The sequence below is a fragment of the Microcaecilia unicolor genome, chromosome 9 (assembly GCF_901765095.1).
Source record: "Microcaecilia unicolor chromosome 9, aMicUni1.1, whole genome shotgun sequence".
Lineage (NCBI taxonomy): Eukaryota > Metazoa > Chordata > Amphibia > Gymnophiona > Siphonopidae > Microcaecilia > Microcaecilia unicolor.
Window position 1 is genome coordinate 56,847,355 of NC_044039.1, and position 26,464 is coordinate 56,873,818.

At 44.7% G+C, this 26,464-nt stretch overlaps 1 protein-coding gene across 1 annotated transcript in view; it reads left to right on the forward strand.

Moving 5' to 3' along the window:
* The window catches only part of LOC115477057 (ovochymase-1-like), a 304,756-nt gene that overhangs the window by 103,393 nt on the left and 174,899 nt on the right, over positions 1 to 26,464 (forward strand). The window contains exons 5-8 of the mRNA XM_030213672.1: positions 2,029 to 2,250; positions 2,333 to 2,473; positions 16,182 to 16,317; positions 25,069 to 25,208. Of these exons, the coding sequence (XP_030069532.1) occupies positions 2,029 to 2,250; positions 2,333 to 2,473; positions 16,182 to 16,317; positions 25,069 to 25,208 (639 nt within the window). The remainder of the gene's footprint in view (positions 1 to 2,028; positions 2,251 to 2,332; positions 2,474 to 16,181; positions 16,318 to 25,068; positions 25,209 to 26,464) is intronic.

A 26,464-nucleotide genomic window follows, 5' to 3' on the forward strand; every position in this document is an offset into this window, starting at 1 on the left:
GGGTTCTTTTTTCCCACATGCATCACCTTGCATTTGCTCACATTAAACGTCATCTGCCATTTAGCCGCCCAGTCTCGTAAGGTCCTTCTGTAATTTTTCACAATCCTGTCGTGAGTTAATGACTTTGAATAACTTTGTGTCATCAGCAAATTTAAGTACCTCGCTAGTTACTCCCATCTCTAAATCATTTATAAATATATTAAAAAGCAGCAGTCCTAGCACAGACCCCTGAGGAACCCCACTAACTACCCTTCTCCATTGTGAATACTGCCCATTTAATCCCACTCTCTGTTTCCTATCCTTCAGCCAGTTTTTAATCCACAATAGGGCATTTCCTCCTATCCCATGACCCTCCAATTTCCTCTGTAGCCTTTCATGAGGTACCTTGTCAAACGCCTTTTGAAAACCAGATACACAATATCAACCGGCTCCCCTTTGTACACATGTTTGTTTACTCCTTCAAAGAATTAAAGTAAATTGGTCAGGCAAGATTTCCCCACACAAAAGCCATGCTGACTTGGTCTCAGTAATCCATGTCCTTGGATGTGCTCTGTAATTTTGTTTTTAATAATAGCCTCTACCATTTTCCCCGGTACCAACGTCAGACTCACCGGTCTATAATTTCCCGGATCTCCCCTGGAATCTTTTTTGAAAATGGGCGTTACATTGGCCACCCTCCAATCTTCCGGTACCACGCTCGATTTTAAGGATAAATTGCATATCACTAACAGTAGCTCCACAAGCTCATTTTTCAGTTCTATCAGTACTCTAGGATGAATACCATCTGGTCCAGGAGATTTTCTACTCTTCAGTTTGCTGAACTGCCCCATTACGTCCTCCAGGTTTACCGTGAAGTCAGTAAGTTTCTCCGACTTGGCCACTTGAAATACCATTTCCGACACCGGTATCCCACCCAAATCTTCCTCGGTGAAGACCGAAGCAAAGAATTCATTCAATCTTTCCACTACGTCTTTGTCTTCCTTGATTGCTCCTTTTACCCCTTGGTCATCCAGCGCCCCAACCGATTCTTTTGCCAGCTTCCTGCTTTTAATATACCGAAAAAAAAGTTTTACTATGTTTTTTTGCCTCTAATGCTATCTTTTTTTCGTAATCCCTCTTGGCCTTCTTTATCTGTGCCTTGCATTTGCTTTGACACTCCTTATGCTGCTGCTTGTTATTTTCAGATGGTTCCTTCTTCCATTTTTTGAAGGCGTTTCTTTTAACCCTAATAGCTTCCTTCACCTCACTTTTCAACCATGCCGGCTGTCTTTTGGACTTCCGTCTTTCTTTTCTAATTCGCGGAATATGTTTGGCCTGGGCCTCCAGGATGGTATTTTTGAACAGTGCCATGCCTATTGTACAGTTTTTACCCTCTGAGTTGCCCCCCTAAGTTTTTTTTTTCACCATTCTTCTCTGCACCAGGCTCTTTTGATTGCATCACCCATATGAGAATATTATGCCTGCTTGTCCTCGGAGGACATGGTAAATCTAAAAAAACATCACATTAAATTACAGAAATGCAATAAAGTTATCACAATGAGGTAAATTAGTACAATGATTATATAACTTGTATGGAACAGCACTTGCAACCCTAAGCACCTTACTGTGCAGGCTGGATGGACCATTTTAGTTTGTCTGCAGTCATCTGTTACTATGTTCTTCTAATTTGGTAAAGTAGACCAGTCAAATCAGTTTGAATAAGTGTACTGGATGGGGAAACCTGGTTATGTCTTTCAAGGACATACAGTACATAATACATATTCCACATGTGATATCATAATGGGACCTTCATCAATAAGGCATCACTTCAAAAATTCCACTTTTTCCAGGATTAATATGGCTACTGGTCCTCTGGATAGCTGGGAAAATTTTGGCTGTGTAAGAATTGGTATTAAACTTGCCTTGACAGAGGAGTAATTAAATCTAAAACCAGAAATGTGTTTTGTAAAATATGTGAAGATCTTTTTTATACAGTTGATATTTTGAACTTAAGTTTTTCACTGTATTGGATGATTTTCTAATTTACAGAATGTGTATCAGAAGTGCAGTTAAAAGAGCCTATGGGTTCTTTTGCATCACCTGGCTACCCTTCTGGATATGCTGGAAAATTGAACTGCTCTTGGGTGCTTCATGTTACATCTGGAATGGCAAAGCTTGTAGTAGAGCATCTTTCTATAGGAGCATCAGAGAACTGTGAAGAGGAGTTCCTTGGTATTTATGAAGAGAGTAGCAATGGAAGCACAATTCTAGGTAACGATGCATTTATCTGGTGCATTTCAGTTCTTAAGAACATAACTTGAAGATTATAACACAAGGCTGTCTATTTGTTTAGCTAGGAAATGTGGCATGGTTGCTTCTTCTGAGACATACCTAAGTTTGGGGCCAGTGGTGAAAGTTCACTTCTGCACCAAGGCACCTGGTTCATATGGAAAGCGAGGGTTTGTTATCGAGTACAAGATGGTTAGCATCCCAGGTATGTAGCTAAGCTGTAACTTGAAAACACAAGTGATTGTGTTATCCAAATTAGTTTTTATAAATGTGCTGTGCTGTATTACAATACTGTTATAAATTGGTACATGTTTATTTCCATGGCTAAAATTGAAAAATCATTGCATCAAAAGGAAACTTTTAAGAATAAAATTGACAGATAAATCATTACACTTTATAGTCAGCTACATTTTCTTGTTTTTCTGTCTGAATTCTGCATGCAGGTAGCGTTGCAATGTTTTATACATACATTCATAGATTCCAGTTTTTACCTCCAATTAGTATGAATTTTGATGACTTGACTTTGTACACCATTAAAACAAATTGTGTATAAAAAGCAAAAATGTTGTGCAGTCATTTTATATTTGTCATTTTAATTATTTACAACAAACTACTTACTGCAAAATTTCACAATCAGTTTTCTAGCATCAGATGATTATATTTTATACCACAATTACCAAAACAATTCAGCTCAGTATGGATTTACAGACTAAATAAAACCAGATATTCAGGGATTTCACATACCAATCTAAAGTTTTTCAGGTTATATATAATATCTGTCTATATATCTATAATAATATCTATATATCTATAGTAATTATCTATATCTATAATAATATCTATCTATATCTATATAAATAATTCTCACCTGGAACATTCTGAAGCTCACTCACTCTGTGGGAGAGAAACACTGAAGGCTAGGCTCTCAGCTCACTCACTCTCACTCATGCACCACTCACTGTCACTCATAGACCCGCCCTCAGCCACGCCCCTTCCAGACATAATTCGCAACCCCAACGTTCTAAATGAAGCCGCCAAACCGCTCCAAACCGGAAGTGTGAGGCGTCGAGATATCTGTTTTGCCCATGGCTCAAAACAGGAAGTGTGAGGCGTCCTGTGCCCCGCCCTCACGTCAGAACGTGATGACGACGAGGGCGGAGCACAGTCCATTAACCGACATCTCCCCTGCCCCTCGGCGAGTCGCCGGCCATGGTTCAGACGGGACCCGCATCGCGCACCACAGTCCAGGAATCGCTGCCCAGGAAATATGATTCGGACAGGACCCGCACCTCGCTCCACGAAACGCTGCCCAGGAAACGCTGCCCCTCGACGACTCGCCGCCCATGGTTCAGACGGGACCCGCATCACGGAGCGCCCAGGTGCCTGCCGAGGGGTTGCGGGACAGCTATGTCGCTGACGATGCGTCGGGATGGGTGCGGAGGCTGCACACGCCGGCACACAAGGATTGCTGCACATCAACTGGGGCCTGCAGGGGGTTTGCAGAACAGCTGCTTCGCTGGCGATGCGTCGGCATGGGTGCGGAGCCTGCACACGCCGGGGCACACGAGGATTTCTGCACACCAAAACCGGGGGTTGGGGGGACAGCTCGGTCGCTGACAATGGGTCCGGATGGGTGGGGAGGCTGCACACGCCGGGAGACACGACCATCGCTGCACACCAAAACCTTGCTAGTGCCTGTTTCATCTCTCCCAGAAACGGGTCTTTTTTATTAGTCTATAATAAAGTGGATGGTCTTCAATTTCTGACAAAACAACCTTTAATTAGGTTTGGATATATATAATATATAAAGGTAAAGTGCTGCCTGAAAAACAAAAGATGTAAGAATAGGTTGTTTAATATTTTCAATAGATGGAAAAGTCCATACCAAATATTTGTAGCATTAGACATATACTAAGGAGCATTCCCAAACAAGATGTATTAACCGATACACCCAGTTTAAAATTTTATGCAGGCTCTAACTGGCAGCCAGTGTAACTTGATTAACAGTGATGTATTCAAAATAATCTAGCACTTGTGTTCTGCAGCGACTGAATCCTCTTTAGTTAATCCTGAATTTTAAAACACTGCAATAATCCAGCTGTGGTAAAATAAGGGCTTGCTACTTTTCAGTTGATCATTTTAAAAATATTTTTTCCTAATATATCACTGATCCTAATACACTCATTTTCCTATTTGCTTACTTGCATATTAACCGCATTGCTTCTAATCTTCCCTATATATATAGTTTTCCTCTTGATACTACATAAAGCTTAGAATAAGCTCCTTTTCTCCCCCAAATGTTCCATCATGCGCACACCCACTTCGTGATAACTGTGTTAAGGGGTGTATGCTGCCTGTATTTCTTTTTCTTAAGAGAGGGGAGTGTCTCAAATTTAGGTTTAATCAAAATTTTTGTTTTCTTTTCAGTGAAGGTTATCTGTAAAAGAACATATGCTAAAAACAAAACAAAATGGGGAAATTGAATGTGTTTCATACCTGCCAAGTCTCCCGCATTCAGTGGGAGACTCCCGCTTTGGCGGATCATCTACCGCACTCCCGCCAAAGCGGGAAAGTCTCCCATTGAGGCACCGCGGGTCAGATCACTTTTTTCTCCACTGATGCTGCTTCTCCCACTGAGCAGCAGTGGCATCAAAACAACTCCTGCTTTTTTTTTTGTGGCGGTCTCTGCTGCCCAATAGGAGAAGCAGCAGTGGCCAGGAAACAGATACCGGGTGGAAGGGGGAGCGGGAGGCAGGAGGTAGAATGGAGAGAGTGGGGAAGAAATGATAGAGTGAAGACACTGGATAGAAGAGGGGTCAGAGAGAGAGATATGAGTGGAAAGATGGGGAGAGAAGGACGGGACATGGAAAAGGGCTGGAGAGAGAGAGAAGATGCTGGAGAGAAGGATGGGGAGAAGGGGGATCCTTAGCTGGACAGATGGCTAGAGAAAGAGGGGAGATGCTGGATGAAAGGAGGGAGAGAAAGGGGGAAGATGCTGGAAGGATGAGAGCAGAAAGAGGTAAGACGCTGGAAGGAAAGGTAGGTACAAACAGGAGAGGCACTGAAAGATGAGCAGAGCGAGGGGACACGAATGGAAAAGGGTAGAGAGAGAGAGAGACTGGATGGAAAGAAGGGTACAGAGAGACACTGGTTGGAAGGATCGGGAGAAGGGGTAGACATTGGATGGAAGGATGAGGAGAGAAAGAGGGAAGATGGAAGGATGGGGGAGAGAAAGATGCTGGTTGGAAGGATAGGGAGAGAAAGAGGAAAGATGGATGAAAGGATGCAGAGAGAAAGGGGGAGAGACTGGAAGGATGTGGCGAGAGAGGGGACACTGAACAGAAAAGGGTAGAGAGACACTAGATAAAAGGAGGGGAGAGAGAGAGACACTGGATGGAAGAATCAGAAGAGAGGGTAGATGGGTGGAAGGATGGGGAGAGAAAGAGGGAAGATGCTGGATGGAAGGGTAGGGAGGAAAAGAGAGGAGATGCTGGATGGAAGGATACAGAAAGAAAGAGGGGAGACACTGGAAGGATGGGGAGAGAAAGAGGGGAGCTGCTGGATTGAAAGGGGGAGAGAATAGAGTAGTGAAAGATGGGAGAATAAGAGGAAGGGGCATGGAGAGAAAGATGAAAAGTCATAGGTAGATGAAGTTAAAAGAAGGAAATTTAAAGAATGGATAGTAAGAATGAATTAAATCTGGACAGAGAGAGAAGCAGAATAATATTGAAGAAAACAAAGAAAAAGGAGAGAAAAATGACAAATGGACAGGAGTCCCTGGCAAGAGAGTTACGAGAAGGTGAAGGAAAGCAGAATCAAGAGACTGGGAGCAACACAATTAGAAAAAGTAAATGGCCAGACAACAAAGGTACAGAAAATATTTTTATTTTTAATTTAGGATAAAGTAATGTGGTAGCTGTGTTAATAAAGGTTAATAAATGCAAATAAAATACAAAATAGAAATTAAGGCAATACCTTCACTGATTTTAAAACATTTTTTATTAGCTTTCATAGACCAGCACTTCCTTCCTCAGGTCAGGAGAGGATACCATAACAGCATTATACTGACTTGACCTGAGGCAGGAGGTTTTGGCCTCTGAAAGCTAATTGAAAAGGGTATTAGGCTATTAAACAAAACATTTTCTGAAATGGCTGTGTATTTAAGGTGTGCCAGGGGGAGGAGCCATGTAGAGTAGGTGGAGCCAACTACGAGTGGGGCAGGGCTGGGGGTGTGGACTAAAATCTCCCTCTCAAAAATTGGGACTCCTTGGCAGCTCTGTGGTGGTTCATTTTTGAAATAAGCTTATTCTGTTTGAAAAACAATGTGCACTCCTAAAGTGTTATTTTGCCCCCACCATGATATGATATGAGATTTTAAATTCAGGGTTTTTTCAGCTGTTTTTTTTTCTTTGTATTGTATAACTTTAAAGTGGCGTTCAAGGCATACATTTGTGGAAGTTATTGCCACCTTTTAAGTGATAAATGCAGCGAGTTTAAGCTTATCCCCCAGTGTGCACGGGCTATTTCGGTAGTTGTCATGCCATGGGTGTAGTTTGATTGTTTAATTTGGGGGGCAAAGGGTGTGGCTTTGTACATTTGCATATATACATTTCATGCATACTCATTATTTAAAAAAAAAAAAAAAAACAGCAAACACACAAATGCACCAGACTAAAATGCTGATTATGAAGCCAGCATATCAAAAACAATAGGGCCAGACACTTTATGAAATAACACAAAACCCTGCAAAAAGACACTCAAAATCTATACAGAAAACTTAACACACAACAGCCCTAACCCACCTATGAAAATATAGTGCTATAAATATTACACTGGACCCTAGAGCATCAATATACAGTGGGGGAAATAAGTATTTGATCCCTTGCTGATTTTGTAAGTTTGCCCACTGACAAAGACATGAGCAGCCCATAATTGAAGGGTAGGTTATTGGTAACAGTGAGAGATAGCACATCACAAATTAAATCCGGAAAATCACATTGTGGAAAGTATATGAATTTATTTGCATTCTGCAGAGGGAAATAAGTATTTGATCCCCCACCAACCAGTAAGAGATCTGGCCCCTACAGACCAGGTAGATGCTCCAAATCAACTCGTTACCTGCATGACAGACAGCTGTCGGCAATGGTCACCTGTATGAAAGACACCTGTCCACAGACTCAGTGAATCAGTCAGACTCTAACCTCTACAAAATGGCCAAGAGCAAGGAGCTGTCTAAGGATGTCAGGGACAAGATCATACACCTGCACAAGGCTGGAATGGGCTACAAAACCATCAGTAAGACGCTGGGCGAGAAGGAGACAACTGTTGGTGCCATAGTAAGAAAATGGAAGAAGTACAAAATGACTGTCAATCGACAAAGATCTGGGGCTCCACGCAAAATCTCACCTCGTGGGGTATCCTTGATCATGAGGAAGGTTAGAAATCAGCCTACAACTACAAGGGGGGAACTTGTCAATGATCTCAAGGCAGCTGGGACCACTGTCACCACGAAAACCATTGGTAACACATTACGACATAACGGATTGCAATCCTGCAGTGCCCGCAAGGTCCCCCTGCTCCGGAAGGCACACGTGACGGCCCGTCTGAAGTTTGCCAGTGAACACCTGGATGATGCCGAGAGTGATTGGGAGAAGGTGCTGTGGTCAGATGAGACAAAAATTGAGCTCTTTGGCATGAACTCAACTCGCCGTGTTTGGAGGAAGAGAAATGCTGCCTATGACCCAAAGAACACCGTCCCCACTGTCAAGCATGGAGGTGGAAATGTTATGTTTTGGAGGTGTTTCTCTGCTAAGGGCACAGGACTACTTCACCGCATCAATGGGAGAATGGATGGGGCCATGTACCGTACAATTCTGAGTGACAACCTCCTTCCCTCCGCCAGGGCCTTAAAAATGGGTCGTGGCTGGGTCTTCCAGCACGACAATGACCCAAAACATACAGCCAAGGCAACAAAGGAGTGGCTCAGGAAGAAGCACATTAGGGTCATGGAGTGGCCTAGCCAGTCACCAGACCTTAATCCCATTGAAAACTTATGGAGGGAGCTGAAGCTGCGAGTTGCCAAGCGACAGCCCAGAACTCTTAATGATTTAGAGATGATCTGCAAAGAGGAGTGGACCAAAATTCCTCCTGACATGTGTGCAAACCTCATCATCAACTACAGAAGACGTCTGACCGCTGTGCTTGCCAACAAGGGTTTTGCCACCAAGTATTAGGTCTTGTTTGCCAGAGGGATCAAATACTTATTTCCCTCTGCAGAATGCAAATAAATTCATATACTTTCCACAATGTGATTTTCCGGATTTAATTTGTGATGTGCTATCTCTCACTGTTACCAATAACCTACCCTTCAATTATGGGCTGCTCATGTCTTTGTCAGTGGGCAAACTTACAAAATCAGCAAGGGATCAAATACTTATTTCCCCCACTGTACCTGCTACTGGAAAACTGTAACAAGTTGGACTGTTACACATTCCTACACAAACACTACATGCTAGCAGAATCAGTCACCTCAGTCACATATGCAGAACATGGACAGACCCTCATGTGATATATAATAGGGAACCACAAAAACATGCCCACAAAAACTGAAATATAGATCTCTTCAAGAAAGTCAGACTCTGTAAGCAGTGCAAAAACTGGTAAAAGAAAAACAGAAATGTATTTTCTCCTGTACTCTGCAAAATGCAATGTAAAAAAAATGTACATTTCACAAAGCAGGCACATCTTAGTCCTTAAAAAGAATTAAATAAAAATAATGTTTTCTTTTCTACCTTTGTTGTTTTAGCATTGTTTTTCTATTTGGGCTGGTCCCAGTCTCTTTTCCGTTTTCCATGTGACAGACTTCTCCTAATTCTTTTCCAGGTTGGCCTTTCTGTTTCTTCGCTCTTCTCTTTTGTCTTCTTCCTGTCCTTCTCTGCATCTGTCTGATCTTTAATTTTATGTTTTTTTCCCCACTTTTCTCTCACTCTTTAGTCCTTAGTATCCATCTACCTACTGGCTTTGACCATATCCCTTTCATTCTCTCTCCAGCACTCCCATTCCCCCCTTTGTCGATCCCTTACTCAGTTTCCTAAATTCCTTCCCCATCTTTCACCCACTTCATTAGTCCCTCATTCCCAGACTCTGTACTCGCCCTCTTTGCCCTCATCTACCCTCCACTGCATCTCATCACCCTATCAGTCCCAGCTCCATCCATGTCTCTCCTTCCTTCCCTTGCCTCTAAGGCCACTCTTCTGTCTGTTACCCTATACCCCATGCCTAATAGCTTCTTTCACCATCTTTTTAACCCCTTTCCACCCTAACTCAACCCCCTTCAGAGACTCATGCCCTTCTCCTGTACCCCAATCCCTTTTCAATGTCTCATCCTCATTTCGGTCTTCCATGTCATTCACATTATGTCAACATTTCCCTTCATCATCCCCCTTTCTTGCCCTTCTTCTCATATCCCTCATTTTACACCCTGCTTCTTCCCCTCTCCCACCCCCAGTCCCATCCATCTCCTGTTCCTTCCCTCTGCTTACCACCCCTTCCTGTCTCATCTATCTTCTGCTCCTTCCCTCTGCTCACCACTGCTCCCAGTCCCATCCATCTAATGCTCCTTCCCTCTGCCCCATCTTTCCCAGATGCAGATAGGATTACACATGCCCCAATGAAAGGAGAGTTTAATTTTAATTCTATTTAATTTTGCTATATTCCATCTTTATAACACCAGGCTTCCCAAGGCAGATTAAAACAACAATTAAGATGAACCCATCAAGAAACAGGATATCCTAATTGAAATTTGACCATCTGTATTGTATAGAACAATGTGGAAAAATGATCACAAAATATAGCTTATAACTGTTGTTTCTCTACCAGCTGCAATAACTTTTTAAGCTGTTTTAGTGATGTTCAATTGTTATTACTCCCCTCTTCCTCCCTCAATCTTCTTCCCCCGAGCCTACCTTTAATTTATTTCAAAACTTGCTGCTGGCAGCAGCAATTCATAGGTGCTGCCCTGCAGCCAGCGAACATCTTCTCTCTCTGCAACTTGGTCCACCCCATCGGAAACAGGAAGTTACCTCAGAGAGGGCAGGCCACTACAGTATAGAGAGAATGTCAGTCTGGCGGCAGGGCAGCACCTGTGAATCGCTACCACCACCAGGCAAGTTTTGAAACAGAGGTAGAACTCAGGGGAAGAGGATTGAGGGAGGGAAGAAGAAAAAGAGGAGATGCCGGGGTGGTGGTGGGGGGAGTTGCAGCGGGAAGGGAAAGATACAGGAGGAGGAGTGCCCTAGAGGATCGCCCCTGTCAGCAGGAAACTTCCTGCTTTGGTGGGAGTGCGGGAGATGACCCATCAAAGCGGGAGTCTCCCGCTCAATGTGGGAGGCTTGGCAGGTTTGGCAATGCAGTGTGAAGGTAGCGGACCTCACGCGTCACCTAGATAGGATTTTAGATAGTGCTGGGGAGGAGCCGGCTGTCTTGGTACATGTGGGTACCAATGACATAGGTAAATGTGGGAGAGAGGTTTTGGAAGCCAAATTTAGGCTCTTGGGTAGAAAGCTCAAATCCAGAACTTCTAGGGTAGCATTTTCTGAAGTACTACCCGATCCACTCGCAGGGCCCAAGAGACAGGCAGAGCTCCAGAGTCTCAATGCGTGGATGAGATGATGGTACAGGGAGGAGGGTTTTAGAGTTGTTAGGAACTGGGCAATATTCTGGGGAAGGGGGAGCCTATTCCGAAAGGATGAGCTCCACCTTAACCAGGGTGGGACCAGGCTGCTGGTATTGGCATTTAAAAAGGAGATAGAGCAGCTTTTAAACTAGAAATGGGGGGAAGGCCGACAGTCGCTCAAAAGCGCATGGTTCGGGATAAGGTATCTTTCAAAGATATCAACAAAACAGGGAAGGTAGGGTATCCCGATAGTGAGGTTGCAAAAGAGACTGTAGTAGATCAGGTGTCCTTAAATAAAACTAAAAATCAGACACAAGATTGCAAATTAATACTGTCAAGTACTGAGCATGATGTAAATAGGAACAACAAACATAGTTTGAAATGTCTATATGCGAATGCCAGAAGCCTAAGAAATAAGATGGGAGAGTTAGAGTATATTGCACTAAATGAAAAATTAGATATAATAGACATCTCTGAGACCTGGTGGAAGAAGGTTAACCAGTGGGACACTGTCATACCGGGGTACAAATTATATCACCAGGCTTCCCAAGGCAGATGATAACAACAATTAAGATGAATCCATCAAGAAACCGGATATCCTAATTGAAATTTGACCATCTGTATTGTATAGAACAATGTAGAAACAAACTGGGCAACACAATAATAATGGGTGATTTCAATTACCTCGATATTGACTGGATAATTGTAACATCTGGGCATGCTAGGGAGGTAAAATTCTTTGATGAAATCAAGGACTGCTTTATGGAGCAACTGGTACAGGAGCTGATGAGAGAAGGAGAAATTCTAGACCTAGTCCTTAGTGGAGTGCATGATTTGGTGCAGGAGGTAATGGTGCTGGGGCCGCTTGATAACAGTGATCATATGATCTAATTTGATATTAGCTTTGAAGTAAGTATTCACAGGAAATCCAATACGTTAGTGTTTAACTTAAAAAAAAGGAGACTACAATAAAATGAGAAGAACGATGAAAAAACAACTTAGAGTGGCTTCAAGGGTCAAAACTTTACATCAGGTCTGGATGCTGTTCAAAATCACCATCCTGGAAGCCCAGGCCAAATATATTCCGTGAATTGAAAAAGGAGGACCGAAGACAAAACGACAGCCAGCATGTTTAAAAAGTGAAGTGAAGAAAGCTATTAGAGCTAAAAGAAAATCCTTCAGAAAATGGAAGAAGGAACTGACTGAAAATAATAAGAAACAGCATAAGGAATGTCACGTCAAATGCAAAGCGCTGGTAAGGAAGGCAGAGGAGGGACTTTGAAAAAAAGATTGCGTTGGAGGCAAAAACACATAGTAAAAACTTTTTTAGGTATATTAAAAGCAGGAAGCCGGCAAAAGAATCAGACCGCTAGATGACCGAGGGGTAAAAGGGGCGATCAGGAAAGACAAAGCCATGGCGGAGAGATTAAATGAGTTTTTTGCTTCGGTCTTCACCGAGGAAGATTTGGGAGAGGTACTGGTGCCAGAAATGGTATTCAGAGCTGACAAGTCAGAGAAACTGAATGAAATCTCTATAGACCTAGAGGATGTAAGGGGGACGGGATGGTATTCACCCCAGAGTACTGATAGAACTGAAAATTGAACTTGCGGAACTTTTGTTAGTAATATGTAATTTATCCTTAAAATCGAGCATGATACCGGAAGATTGGAGGGCGGCCGATGTGTCAACAATTTTTTTAAAAGGTTCCAGGGGAGATCCGGGAAATTATAGACTGTTGAGTCTTACGTCAGTGCCAGACAAAATGGTAGAGACTATTATAAAGAACAGAATTACAAAGCATATTCAAAAACATGGATTGAGACAAAGCCAACGTGGATTTAGTGAAGGGAAATCTTGCCTCAGCAATCTATTACATTTCTTTGACGGGTTGAACAAACATGTGGATAAAGGTGAGCCGGTTAATATTGAGTATCTGGATTTTCAGAAAGCGTTTGACAAAGTACCTCATGAAAGACTCCAGAGTAAATTGGAGAGTCATGGGATAGGAGGTAGTGTCCTATGGTGAATTAAAAACTGGTTAAGAGAGAGAAAACAGAGAGTAGGGTTAAATGGTCAGTATTTTCAATGGAGAAGAGTAGTTAGTGGTGTTCTCCAGGGGTCTGTGCTGGGACTGCTGCTTTTAACATATTTATAAATGACCAAGAGATGGGAGTAACTAGTGAGGTAATTAAATTTGCTGATGACACAAAGTTATTGAAAGTTGTTAAATCGCGAGATGACTGTGAAAAATTACAAGAGGACCTTGAGAGACAGGGCATCTAAATGGCAGATGAAGTTTAATGTGAGCAAGTGCAAAGTGATGCATGTGGGAAAGAGGAACCCGAATTATAGGTGTCATCGTTGATGATACATTGAAACCCTCTGTTCAGTGTGCTGCAGCAGCTAAGAAAGCAAATAGAATGTTAGGTATTATTAGGAAAGGAATGGAAAACAAAAATGAGGATGTTATAATGCGTTTGTATCACTCCATGGTGCGACTGCACCTCGAATATTGTGTTCAATTCTGGTCACCGCATCTCAAAAAGGATATAGTGGAATTAGAAAAGGTACAGAGAAGGGCAACAAAAAAGATAAAGGGGATGGGACGACTTCCCTATGAGGAATGGCTAAAGCGGCTGGGGCTCTTCAGCTTGGAGAAAAGATGGCTGAGGGGAGATATAATAGAGGTCTATAAAATGAGTGGAGTGGAACGGGTAGATGTGAAGCATCTGTTTACGCTTTCCAAAAATACTAGGACTAGGGGGCATGCGATGAAGCTACAAAGTAGTACATTTAAACAAATCCAAAAAAATATTTCTTAACGTGTAATTCAACTCTGGAATTCATTGCCAGAAAATGTGGTAAAGGCAGTTAGAGTTTAAAAAATGTTTGGATGGCTTCCTAAAGGAAAAGTCCATAGACCATTATTACATTGGACTTGGGTAAAATCCACTATTTCTGGGATAAGCAGCATAAAATGTTTTGTACTTTTTTGTGGATCTTGCCAGGTATTTGTGACCTGGATTGGCCACTGTTGGAATCAGGATGCTGGGCTTGATGGACCTTTGGTCTGTCCCAGTATGGCAATACTTATGGTATAACATAATACTTAAGGTATAACAGAAAGCAACATGGAAACAAATGATCTTACCAGTGGCGTCGCGAGGGCAGCTGACACCCGGGGCGGGTCGCCATAGCGCAACCCCCCCCCCCCCCCCACGAGAACATACCTGGAAGGTGGTGAGGGGCGGGCGGGAGAGCCAATCCGCCGAGTGCACACCGCTGGGGGGTGTCAGCACCTCGCTGGTTCCTTGCTCTCTCTGCCCCAGAACAGGAAGTAACCTGTTCCGAGGCAGAGAGAGCAAGGAACCAGCGAGGCATCGACACCCCCCAGCGGCGTGCACCCAGGGCGGACCGCCCCACTGCCCCCCCCCCCCTTCCTACGCCACTGGATCTTACCACTAGAGGTTGTCCTTTCAGAGCATAGTCAATAATAAAAATAATAATAAAACTTATAACCTGCTATATCTATAATAGTCTAAGTGGGGAACAAACCACATACAATGTACTAAAAATTATTTTTAGAGATTTGCTGTATTACTCTTAAAGCATACTGCAAAATAAATTCAAATATTGTATCAAAGTAATATCATACATCAAAGGAACCAAAAACCTGAAAAAATAAGTTTTGAAAGCTTTTTTAAACTGAACCATATTCTGTATTAAACAATGTTCCGTGGGCAATGTATTCCATAATTTCAGACCTTTGATGTAAAAAAATAGAGGATCTAAATTCTTACAAATATACCTGATGAAATGAAGGCTCTTCGAATAGCTGTTTGAGATTATCTCAGAGAGCAAGCGGGTTGATAACACCTTGGCACCGAGTTGGGGAGATTACCATTCAGTATTTTAAAAACTAACATAAGATTTTAAACTCCATATGGAATTCTATAGGGAGTCAATGCAGTGATTTCAAAATTGGAGTTGCATGATCATAGCATGGATCCTCCTTTAATCACTCTGGCTATGGAATTTTGAACAACTTGCAACGCCTTCAACATGTTACCTGTAATTCCCATTAATAAACCGTTACAGTAATCTAACAGTAGACAAACTACAGACTGGACAGTTTTACGAAAGGTTTCAACTGTAACCAATGATCTAATACACCTCACAATCCTTAATTTATAAAAAGAAAAAAACATTAACCAAACAATGATGGGAAAACTCATACTGGTACTGCTGCTCTTGTACCGATTCATTGCATATGAGGTCTTTTAATGATTAGTGCCGTCAGGAAAAAATTTTCACATGCATTAAATTCCATATGAGGATTAAAAACAATTTATAAAAATTAAAAGTATCTTTAAATGGCTATAAATACATTAATGACACACTAAGGCTTTAGATTTGTTTTCTGAAAAACATTCCAATATACTTCTAATATAAGTCTACTTATTTCTCAATTATATCTTCTACTTTCATTGAAATGTCAGGGGAAAAAAGACTTCAGAAGCTCAGCAGACTTCATTGTACAAAAGGCTGTCTTATATTGAAAGACCAATTTCCAGCTGAGCAGTCTTCCTCACGAGTCTTAAAAATTTTTTTTAAAAAACAACCTTTTTTTTTCAGTAAAAGAGGAATCAAAGACGAGCTGTAAAGTGAAGAACACAGTTTTGATATCTGTTTTGGTTATGCTCCTGAGGAAGCTTTAAGTGAAACAGTGGCGCTCTGTTAAGTGAGCCAGCAAGATTTTTTTTTAGATAAGTGTTCTCACTTTGTTTTAATATTTAAAACTATCACAATTGAAGTGAAGTTAGAAGATAATGAGAAAACAACAGATTAGAAAAATAAGAAAATAATTTTTGCTGAAAAAACAGGGTTGTTTTTTTGTTTTGTTTTGTTTTTTTGTTAAGACTCATGAGGAAGCCTGCTCAGCTGGAAATTGGTTTTTCAATATAAGACAGCCTTTTTGCAATAGTCTGCTGAGCTTCTGAAGTCTTTCCCCTGACATTTCAATGAAAGTAGAAGATATAATTGAGAAATAAGTAGACTTGTATCAGAAGTATATTGCATTATATATACATGCAGTTACTGAGTTATTCAATTAAGGCAATAATAGAAAAGATTGTTAATCTGAATATGTTAGTGTGTTGCTATAAAACTCCAAATTCTGGGTTATGGTAAAATTTCTCACTGGATATTTTGGGCATTCATGTCATTCTTATGTGTCAGTGTTCAACATTGGAGAGCCTGACAATTTTTCAGAGAGTATCACAAAACAGACCAACTGCAGTGATGTAGTCTTGATGAAAACTGAAGAAATAATCTTATCACCCGGATACCCCAATAATTATCACAACAACATTAGGTAAGAAACCTTCATATGTTTTTACCTTTTGTGGTGTGAAACATCAGTACAATGATTGGATTTATTAAGTTTGTACCTTCAAGGCAGGTCAGATTCAGAGTGGTGTATGCAGCCTACCAAGTGAGATGAAAAGTTAAAGGAAGTTTTCAGTAGAGAAAAAGAGAGAGAAAAGGATAATGTATTGCAGGTTGCAGTACAAATGAAAAGAAAAAAGGTATGTGCTGGGCTTTACTGCTCCAAAGCATCAAGAACTGTGGCTCTTGAATTAACTTTGCCGTTTGAACTCTGTGGCACAGGAAGGAAGGAGTGTAGCTGCCTGCGGTGAAACCAAGTTCAAATAGCACTGTATTGGCCCACCAGTATCCAATTCCTGTGAGACCAACCACATAGGGGGGAGGATGGATGTCTTGAAAAAGGTTTGGGATGGGAGTGATGGAAGTGATAAACACTAGGAAGTGCTGACTTTGTAGAGGTTGGAGAACTCATTGATGATTTTCAAACGATTACTTTTATTTTTTCAAGAAGCTTTTGGTGTTACTTCATAACCTAGTTTTAATTCTGGATCGGTGTAGCTAATAGTGGTGGTGTTGGGGGGGGGGGGGGGGGGGGGGGGATCAGTACAGCCTGGAACTTAGCATTCTGAATTTAGTATTTTTTTAATGATTTGTTTCACTGGTTATTGTCTTTCTTCCTGTTAATAGTCAACGTTCTTTCGTACTGATTTTATGGATTTTATTATATTGTATTCCACTTAATGGATTTTCCAAGTGGTTTATCAAATAAAATAACCATGAACCTTGAAGTCTGCAGCAGGAACTTCCCTGTTGTGTGCGGTGAGAGCGCATGCAGAGTAAAGCTCTAATATTGCAAGGGAGAGGGGCACTGAAGAAGTAGGAGAACAGGAGATGATCAGTGAGGCACTGATGGAAGGGGTAGAGATGTGCAAGTCATGGGCACTAGGGATGGAGAGAGGGGAAAATGTAAATGCTAGTTCCATATCATCAAGCTGATCAATCCATAGACTGGTGGGTTGTGTCCATCTACCAGCAGGTGGAGATAGAGAGCAAACTTTTGCCTCCCTATATGTGGTCATGTGCTGCCGGAAACTCCTCAGTATGTTCTCTATCTCAGCAGGTGGTGGTCACACACAGCAGCAGCTCTGGCTAGGCCTCCAAGCCTAATCCTTAGGTTTTGTTGAGGCCTGGGGTTGAGGGCTCTTTTGAGCAAGTGCAAACCTGGTGGTGCCAGGTCCCTCCTTTTCTCCCCCCTCCCGCTGGCTCCGTTTAAAAAAAAAAAAAAAAAAAATTTTAAACGTCTTTAAAGGCGTTTATTTCGACGTTTATTTAAACGTTCATTGCAGCTACTCACTGGGACACCAGTTCGTTACAGCTCGGAGCGGCAAGCAGGTAATTTTACCTTTTTATAGCGGGCAGGGGGTTCCCCGATTCTTCTCCTCGTGGCATATGGCGTCGGAGGGCGAGGGCGCAAAGGGTCGCTCCCCGGATCGCTGGAGCGCTTCTAGAGGGGATGCGGGGGTTTTACAGCCTGATTCGCCCTTGATGGGTGACAGTTTAGTGACCGATGAATGTCCCGGTCCTTCCTCCGGCGTGGCGGTTTTTCCCGCCATAAACGCCCATCCCCCGCTCCTCGCCTCCGCCATCTTGGCCGGCCACGCGGCTCGGACGGCTTCTTCGGGGGCCGCCCTTGAGGTTGGAGACATTAATGCCATGAACGCCCTTAATTTGGGCGACGGCACAAAACCGGCTAATGTTAAGAGCCGTTCTTCCCGCGCGGCTCCTTCGCGGAGTTTCGCGCCGGACGCCATTTTGGATGCGCAGCATGTCTCTCCCCCGCTATTTCGAGCGCCGGTTGAGAGTGCGTCTAGGGCTGTTGCCCAGGCTGCGGAAGTGCACAGTCTGGGGGGTTTCTCCCCCGAGTTTGTTTTGCTGCTGCATCAGGCCTTCCTCATGCACAACGCTGCCCCTGCTCCCTCGTCTGGTAAAGAGGTTGAGGTTCCCAGAGGCAAACGCCCTCGGGTTGATTCCCAGGCCTTGGAGGAATTTGTCTCCTCCGATGTAGATGAGGGCAGCGTGTCTGAGGTCTCCCAACGGTCCTTTGCGGATTCCTTGGAGGAGACGGATCCCCGCTCGGTTGCAGCGGATGACCCCTCTGCAGCGCGGCTTTTTAGCCCAGAGGATTTGCCCAACCTGTTGTTACAGGCCATGGACACTTTGAAGATTTCCTCTCCGGAGGACGTCTCTCCCTCAGCCCCTGTTGGCTCTGCCATTATGCTGGGGACGAAGCGCCCGCCTAGAACCTTCCACGTGCATGATGCCATGCACACCTTAATTTCGGCTCAATGGGATGTCCCGGAAGCGAGCCTTAAAGTGGCTAGGGCTATGTCCCGCCTCTATCCTTTGGCTGTGAGTGAACGTGAGGCCTATCTGTGGCCTACCGTGGATTCTTTAATCACTGCGGTGACTAAGAAAACGGCGTTGCTGGTGGAAGGTGGCACGGCCCTAAAGGACGCCCTAGACAGAAGATTGGAGGCGGCCTTAAGGTCGTCCTTTGAGGCGGCTGCTTTATGTTTGCAGGCCTCAGTTTGCGGCTCCTATGTGGCCAGGGCGTGCCTGACTATGGTGCAGCGGGCTTCCCCCTCGGATCATTCCTTGAGGGCTGATTGGCCGGCCCTGGAATCGGGCTTAGCCTATTTGGCAGACTTGCTGTATGATGTCTTGAGAGCCTCAGCTAAAGGCATGGCTCAGACAGTCTCTGCGCGGCGGTGGCTTTGGCTGAAACATTGGTCTGCTGACCACGCCTCTAAATCCCGCCTGGCTAGATTGCCTTTTAAAGGCAAGCTGCTCTTTGGGGTCGAGCTGGACAAAATCGTGACCGATCTCGGCACGTCTAAGGGCAAGAAGTTACCAGAGGTCAGGGCTCGGGCTAGTGCTCGTCCCGGTACCTCCAGAGGACGGTTTCAGGAAGCCCGTCGGTACCGCCCTGGCAGGTCGGGTTCTTCTGCCCCCTCTTCCTTTAAGAGGAATTTCTCCCCCAAGCAGCATTCCTTTCGCAGAGACCGCCGTCCCGGAGGTGCTCCCTCCAGTCCTCCCCCAGGGTCTCGTACCCAATGACGGGGTCTTGGTCCACGCCCCAGTGCAGATTGGAGGACGGCTGTCCTCGTTTCTGGGCGAGTGGACCACAATAACTTCAGACGCTTGGGTGCTGGAAGTCATCAGAGACGGCTACAAGCTAGAGTTCTGCCGACCCTTAAGAGACGGGTTTGTACTCTCTCCCTGCAAGTCTCCGGTCAAAGCTGTGGCAGTGCAGCAGACTTTGGACAATCTGATCCGCCTGGGTGCGGTCGTTCCGGTGCCAGAAAGTCAGCTTGGCAAGGGGCGTTACTCCATTTACTTTGTGGTACCAAAGAAAGGAGGTTCTGTCCGGCCTATCCTCGACCTCAAAGGGGTCAATCGGGCCTTGAAAGTGCGGCACTTTCGCATGGAGACTCTCCGCTCTGTTATAGCGGCAGTGAAGGCAGGGGAGTACCTGGCATCCTTGGACATCAAGGAAGCATACTTGCATATTCCCATCTGGCCTCCTCATCAACGCTTTCTGCGTTTTGCAGTCCTGGGCCGACACTTCCAGTTCAGAGCCCTCCCGTTCGGGTTGGCTACTGCTCCGCGGACCTTTTCCAAAGTAATGGTGGTCATAGCGGCCTTCCTGCGAAAGGAAGGAGTACAAGTCCATCCTTATCTGGACGACTGGTTGATCCGAGCCCCCTCTTATGCAGAGTGCGGCAAAGCTGTGGACCGGGTAGTTGCTCTTTTGAGCTCCCTGGGATGGATCATCAACTGGGAGAAGAGCCAGCTGCGCCCGACTCAGTCCCTGGAGTATCTGGGAGTTCGATTCGACACCCAAGTGGGCAGAGTGTTCCTGCCAGACAATCGGATTGTCAAACTTCAGGCTCAGGTGGACCAGTTCCTAGTAGCCTCTCCTCTTCGGGCTTGGGACTATGTGCAGCTGTTGGGCTCTATGACGGCCACGATGGAAGTAGTGCCCTGGGCCAGGGCTCATATGAGACCACTTCAACACTCTCTGCTGCAGCGCTGGACTCCGATGTCGGAGGATTATGCTGTGTGCCTTCCCTTGGATCCAGCAGTGCGCAAGGCGCTGAGCTGGGGGATGCAGACAGACAAGTTGTCTGCGGGAATGCCTCTGGTGACCCCAGAGTGGATTGTCGTCACGACGGACGCCTCTTTGTCGGGCTGGGGAGCCCACTGTTTGGGAAGGACAGCGCAGGGGCTCTGATCTCCTGCAGAGGCAAAGTGGTCTATCAACCTCCTGGAACTCAGAGCCATTCGGTTGGCGCTTTTGGAGTTCATCCCGGTACTGGTGTTGAAGCCTGTACGGGTCCTGTCGGACAATGCCACGGCTGTGGCCTATGTCAACCGCCAGGGAGGTACCAAGAGCGCCCCTCTAGCCAAGGAGGCTATGAGTCTATGCCAGTGGGCGGAAGCGAACCTGGAACAGCTGTCAGCGGCCCACATTGCCGGAGTCATGAATGTCAAGGCGGACTTTCTCAGTCGCCATACCTTGGAGCCCGGAGAGTGGCAGCTATCTGCTCAGGCGTTCTTGGACATCACGAAGCGCTGGGGCCAGCCGAGCCTAGATTTGATGGCGTCATCGGCCAATTGCCAAGTGCCGCGCTTTTTCAGCAGAGGACGGGACCCTCGATCCCTGGGAGTAGATGCTCTTCTCCAACAGTGGCCGACACAAGAGCTTCTCTATGTGTTCCCGCCCTGGCCCATGTTGGGCAGCGTGCTAGACCGGGTGGCAAAGCATCCCGGCAGGGTAATCCTGGTGGGTCCGGATTGGCCCAGACGTCCCTGGTATGCGGACTTGATCAGGCTCTCAGTCGACGATCCTCTGCGGCTGCCAGTGGAGCAGGGCCTGTTACATCAGGGTCCCATGGTGATGGAGGATCCCTCCCCCTTTGGTCTTACGGCCTGGCTATTGAGCGGCAGCGTCTGAGGAAGAAGGGCTTCTCAGACAAGGTCATCGCCACTATGCTGAGAGCGAGGAAGCGCTCTACTTCTACTGCTTACGCCAGGGTTTGGCGTATCTTTGCAGCGTGGTGTGAAGCAGGCTCACTTTCTCCTTTCACTGCTCCAATTTCTTCAGTGTTGGCGTTCCTGCAAGAAGGTCTGGACAAAGGCCTGTCGCTCAGTTCCCTTAAAGTCCAGGTAGCGGCTCTGGCTTGCTTCAGGGGCCGCCTGAAGGGTGCTTCCCTGGCTTCGCAGCCAGATGTGGTGCGCTTTCTCAAGGGGGTTAATCACCTGCGCCCTCCTCTGCACTCAGTGGTGCCTGCGTGGAATCTCAACCTGGTGCTAAGAGCATTGCAGAAGCCGCCGTTTGAACCCTTGTCGAGGGCATCTCTGAAAGACCTGACGTTGAAAGCAGTCTTTTTGGTGGCTATCACTTCAGCCAGAAGAGTTTCCGAGCTCCAGGCGCTCTCATGTCGAGAGCCTTTTCTGCAGTTCACTGAGGCAGGAGTGACTATTCGCACAGTGCCTTCCTTTCTGCCCAAGATTGTTTCTCGCTTCCATGTGAATCAGCAGCTCTGTCTCCCTTCCTTTCGTAGGGAGGACTACCCAGAGGAGTACTCTGCTCTTAAATATCTGGATGTGAGACGAGTCATCATCAGATACTTGGAAGTGACCAATGATTTCCGGAAATCGGATCATCTGTTTGTCCTGTATGCAGGTCCTCGTAGGGGTCTGCAGGCTGCTAAGCCTACAGTGGCAAGATGGGTCAAGGAAGCCATTGCAGCGGCTTATGTGGCCGCGGGGAAGGTGCCGCCTATCCAGCTGAAGGCTCACTCCACAAGAGCTCAGGCGGCCTCGATGGCAGAGGCCGGTTCCGTCTCCTTGGAAGAGATATGCAAGGCGGCAACTTGGGCTTCGGCCCATACATTCTCCAAGCATTACCGCTTGACTGTGGCTGCTCGGGCGGAGGCCCGGTTTGGAGCTTCAGTGTTGCGGTCAGGGATTTCTATGTCCCGCCCTGGGTGAGTACTGCTTCGGTACATCCCACCAGTCTATGGATTGATCAGCTTGATGATATGGAAGGTAAAATTATGTATAATCATACCTGATAATTTTCTTTCCATTAATCATAGCTGATCAATCCATAGCCCCTCCCAGATATCTGTACTGTTTTTATTCTGGTTGCATTTCAGGTTCAAGTTCAGTCTTCAGTTACTTCAGAAAGACTTCGTGTTCAAGTTTTTTCACTTGGATTCTTCAAGAGTTAAGACGAGTTTGTGTTACAGTGAGCTGCTGCATTCCTCTCCCCTCCGTTTTACGGGGCTGGAGTGAGACTTAAAATTCTGCCGGCACTCCCTCCCGCTTCATGCGGCTGTAGGGCAGTTTTGTACCCCTCCCGCTTAGGCGGTGTTAGGGTCAGTCAGCTCCTCCCGCGGTTGCGGTTGCAGGATAAGCCAGATCCCCCCGCATCGGCGGGTGTGGTGTCCCTCCCCCGCTCCGCGGGGATGAGCTGGACGGATTCCCCTCCCCCACTTGTGTGGGGATGAGCTGGGTTAATTCCCCTCCCCCGTTTCGGCGGTGGTGAGCTGGGCAGAGTGTCCCTTCGTGGGTGTAATTCTCTAAGTGCTGAGTCCTGCGGATGGAGCTTTGATATCGACATACTGAGGAGTTTCCGGCAGCACATGATCACATATAGGGAGGCAGAAGTTTGCTCTCTATCTCCACCTGCTGGTAGATGGACACAACCCACCAGTCTATGGATTGATCAGCTATGATTAATGGAAAGAAAATTATCAGGTATGATTATACATAATTTTACCTTAATGGTGGTCCAGAGGGGAGTAAACTATGTGCTATACTGTCTAGGCAGGGCTGGCCCAAGAATCACTGACCCCCCTTAGTGAACTTTGTCATATACTCCTCCCCTTCCCTACTATATCACCCACCCACCCACCCACTTCCTGTTCATCCACCACTAGGTGGCAAACATATTATATTCATTCTATATTCCTCCCAACCCCTTGCTCAACAGGTGGCCAGCATCTTCCTCCTCACTTCCGGGCTACTGTTGATGTTCACTCTGCCTTCTCCTGGCCTGGTCCAAACTTTAAATAAGAATGGGCATTGTGTACAGGCCCATGCTCAAACAGGGAGGACTTGGGGAAAATCCACTATTTCTGGGATAAGCAGTATAAAATGTTTTGGGATCTTGCCAGGTATATTGTGACCTGGATTGGCCACTGTTGGAAACAAGATGCTGGGCTTGATGGACCTTTGGTCTTTCCCAGTATGGCAATACTTATGTACTTATGTAGAGGTGGGGGAAGGAGACCATAGCAGCACTTCTGCATGGGCATGTGCTTACAGGACCCTGCAGTGCTCCAGTTTGATTTAAAAAATTGGGCCAGCCCAGGAGGAGGTAGGAGGGTGGTGGTGGCATGTCCAGCAGGTGGAAGGCACATTTGTGCCCTGAAGCAGTTCTACCACCCTAGGTGGTAGTAGTAGGGTTGGCCTTCTCTAGGATCTCCTTGAAGACCCAGTCCCAGACTAAGTGTAAAATTACACAGAATGTTCAGAATACTCTTCTACTGCTTAAGAGGGAGATGGGCTAATGAGAGAGTAGCTACTCTGAGCTACAACAGTAACAAATAAAAATGGGGTCAACTCTCAAAGCTGTTGATGACTAATGACTATGAGAAATGAGCCATGTTGGTACTGTGGCAGGAGCTTGGTTCTACAATGCTGTTAAAATCTTCATTTTTGCAAGATTCCCAAAAGTTGATCGATGAAAGTCCAGTTTAAACGGATAACGAAGGGCTCTATTGATGCATAGGGGTATAGCTTGTGATTTTTCAGTAATAGTTAAGTGGTGGTATATTTCAGGTACTGTAGCTATATCCCCTGTCCCCTGGAGGGCATAGTTTGTACTTGAGGCAATGAATGATTTGTCCAAGATCAAAAAGGAGCATCCTTTTTATCACCCAGACACGCTCTTTGGCCCTTGGTCATATTCACTAGTGTTTTAAATATCTCTCTGGGATGGACCACTGTTGGTGTCTGAACTTAAAGTGAAGCTACAAAGTATTGGTTAAGGCTTAGTGAGAGGATGCAGCAACATAAGGGTTATGCTGGACAGGTTCTCTACTGAGGTTCAGATGCATACACATTGTTTTCTAAATGTTTATAGCTTTTCCTATAGGTGGCCACAACACTCTATATAAAACAAAATAAAACAATAACCCTGTATAATGTATTGTTTTAAGTCATTTTTTTGTTTGTGACTTTGTGTAATTACTTTAGACTTTAATTCTAATAGAATAATATAGATTTCTTAACTTTGATCCTTAAAAGAATTCTCAAAATAGTGTTTTGAAAGAAAATGAGCTTTCTTGTGTGCACTGTTGCATTGTATCATCTACTGCACAACTTCAGCATTTAGGCTGCTTAATGTCTATTTCTTGTACATTTGCTAGGTAAACAATTAGATTGGTACTTTACTTTAAATGCTAATTTAAGTAAATATTGAGGTAGGAGCTTGATAGCTGGAACCTGGGCCAAGAGATATACAGTGTTAAAATCTGGAAGAGATTCTGATGCCTAAAATTTACACTTTGCAGAGATAAACTATCAAATAATATGTTTGAACTTCTGCAAGCAGTATTTAGCAACTTGATAGTGATGGTCTTTTCTTCATTGTATCTGGAAGCTGCCATTGGAGAATTGTAGGTCCACTGAAGACCATTATAAAGCTTGAATTCAATGACTTCAAGACAGAGAAGACCCCATTGGTTTGCCAGAACCAACTGCTTGTTTATAATGGAATTGGAACATACATGAAGGAACTGGGTAATTTTTGTTTATTTTTCCTTAAGGTGGTATTTATACCCTGCTGAATTACGTGCCTGCTGCTTTTGCCATGAGCCCAATACCTAATTTGCTTCCACTTCTGGTCTCATTCCACTGCATTCCAGCTTAGGATGACCCCTTTGCTTGACAGGCTCCTGGGGGACAGGCCCCTTAATTGTTAGCTAGTTAGTCAAAGGGCCTGTCTTACTACTGAATGTAAACCATGAATGAATCTGTTAAGCTCTATTTGGAGTACTTCATAAAAACATGGTATTGCCATACTGGGACAGACTGAAGGTCCATCAAGCCTAGCATCCTTTTTCCAACAGTGGCCAATTCAGGTTACAAGTACCTGGCAAGATCCCAAAACAGTACAATACATTTTATGCTGCTTATCCTAGAAATAAGCAGTGGACTTTCCCCAAGTCTATTTTAATAATGGTATATGGACTTTTCTTTTAGAAAGCTATCCAAATCTCTTTTAAACCCAGCTAAGCTAACTGCTTTTACTACATTCTCTGGCAAGGAATTCCAGAGTATAATTACACATTGAGTGAAGAAATATTTTCTCCAATTCATTTTAAATTTACTACTTTGTAGCTTCATTGTGTGCCCCTTAGTCTAGTATTTTTGGAAAGAGTAAACAAGTGATTCACGTCTACCCGTTCCACTCCACTTACATTTTATAGACCTCTTATCATATTTCCCCTAAACCATCTCTTCTCCAAGCTGAAGAGCCCTAGCCACTTTAGCCTTTCCTCATAGGGAAGTCGTCCCATCCCCTTTATTATTTTCGTTGCCCTTCTCTGTACCTTTTCTAATTCCACTATATCTTGAGATGTGGTGACCAGAATTGCACACAATATTCGAGATACGGTCACTCCATGGAGCAATACAAAGGCATTATAACATCCTCATTTTTGTTTTCCATTCCTTTCTTAATACCTAACATTCTATTTACTTTTTTAGCCGCCGCACACTGAGCAGAAGGTTTCAACGTATCATCAACGATGACACCTAGATATCTTTCATGATCAGTGACTCCTAATGTAGAACCTTGCATTACGTAGCTATAGTTCGGGTGCCTCTTTCCCACATGCGTCACTTTGCACTTGCTTACATTAAACGTCATCTTCTAGTTGGATGCCCAGTCTCTCAGTCTCGTAAGGTCCTCTTGTAATTTTTCACAATCCTCTTGTGATTTAACAACTTTGAATAACTTTTGTGTCAGCAAATGTAATTACTTCACTAGTTAC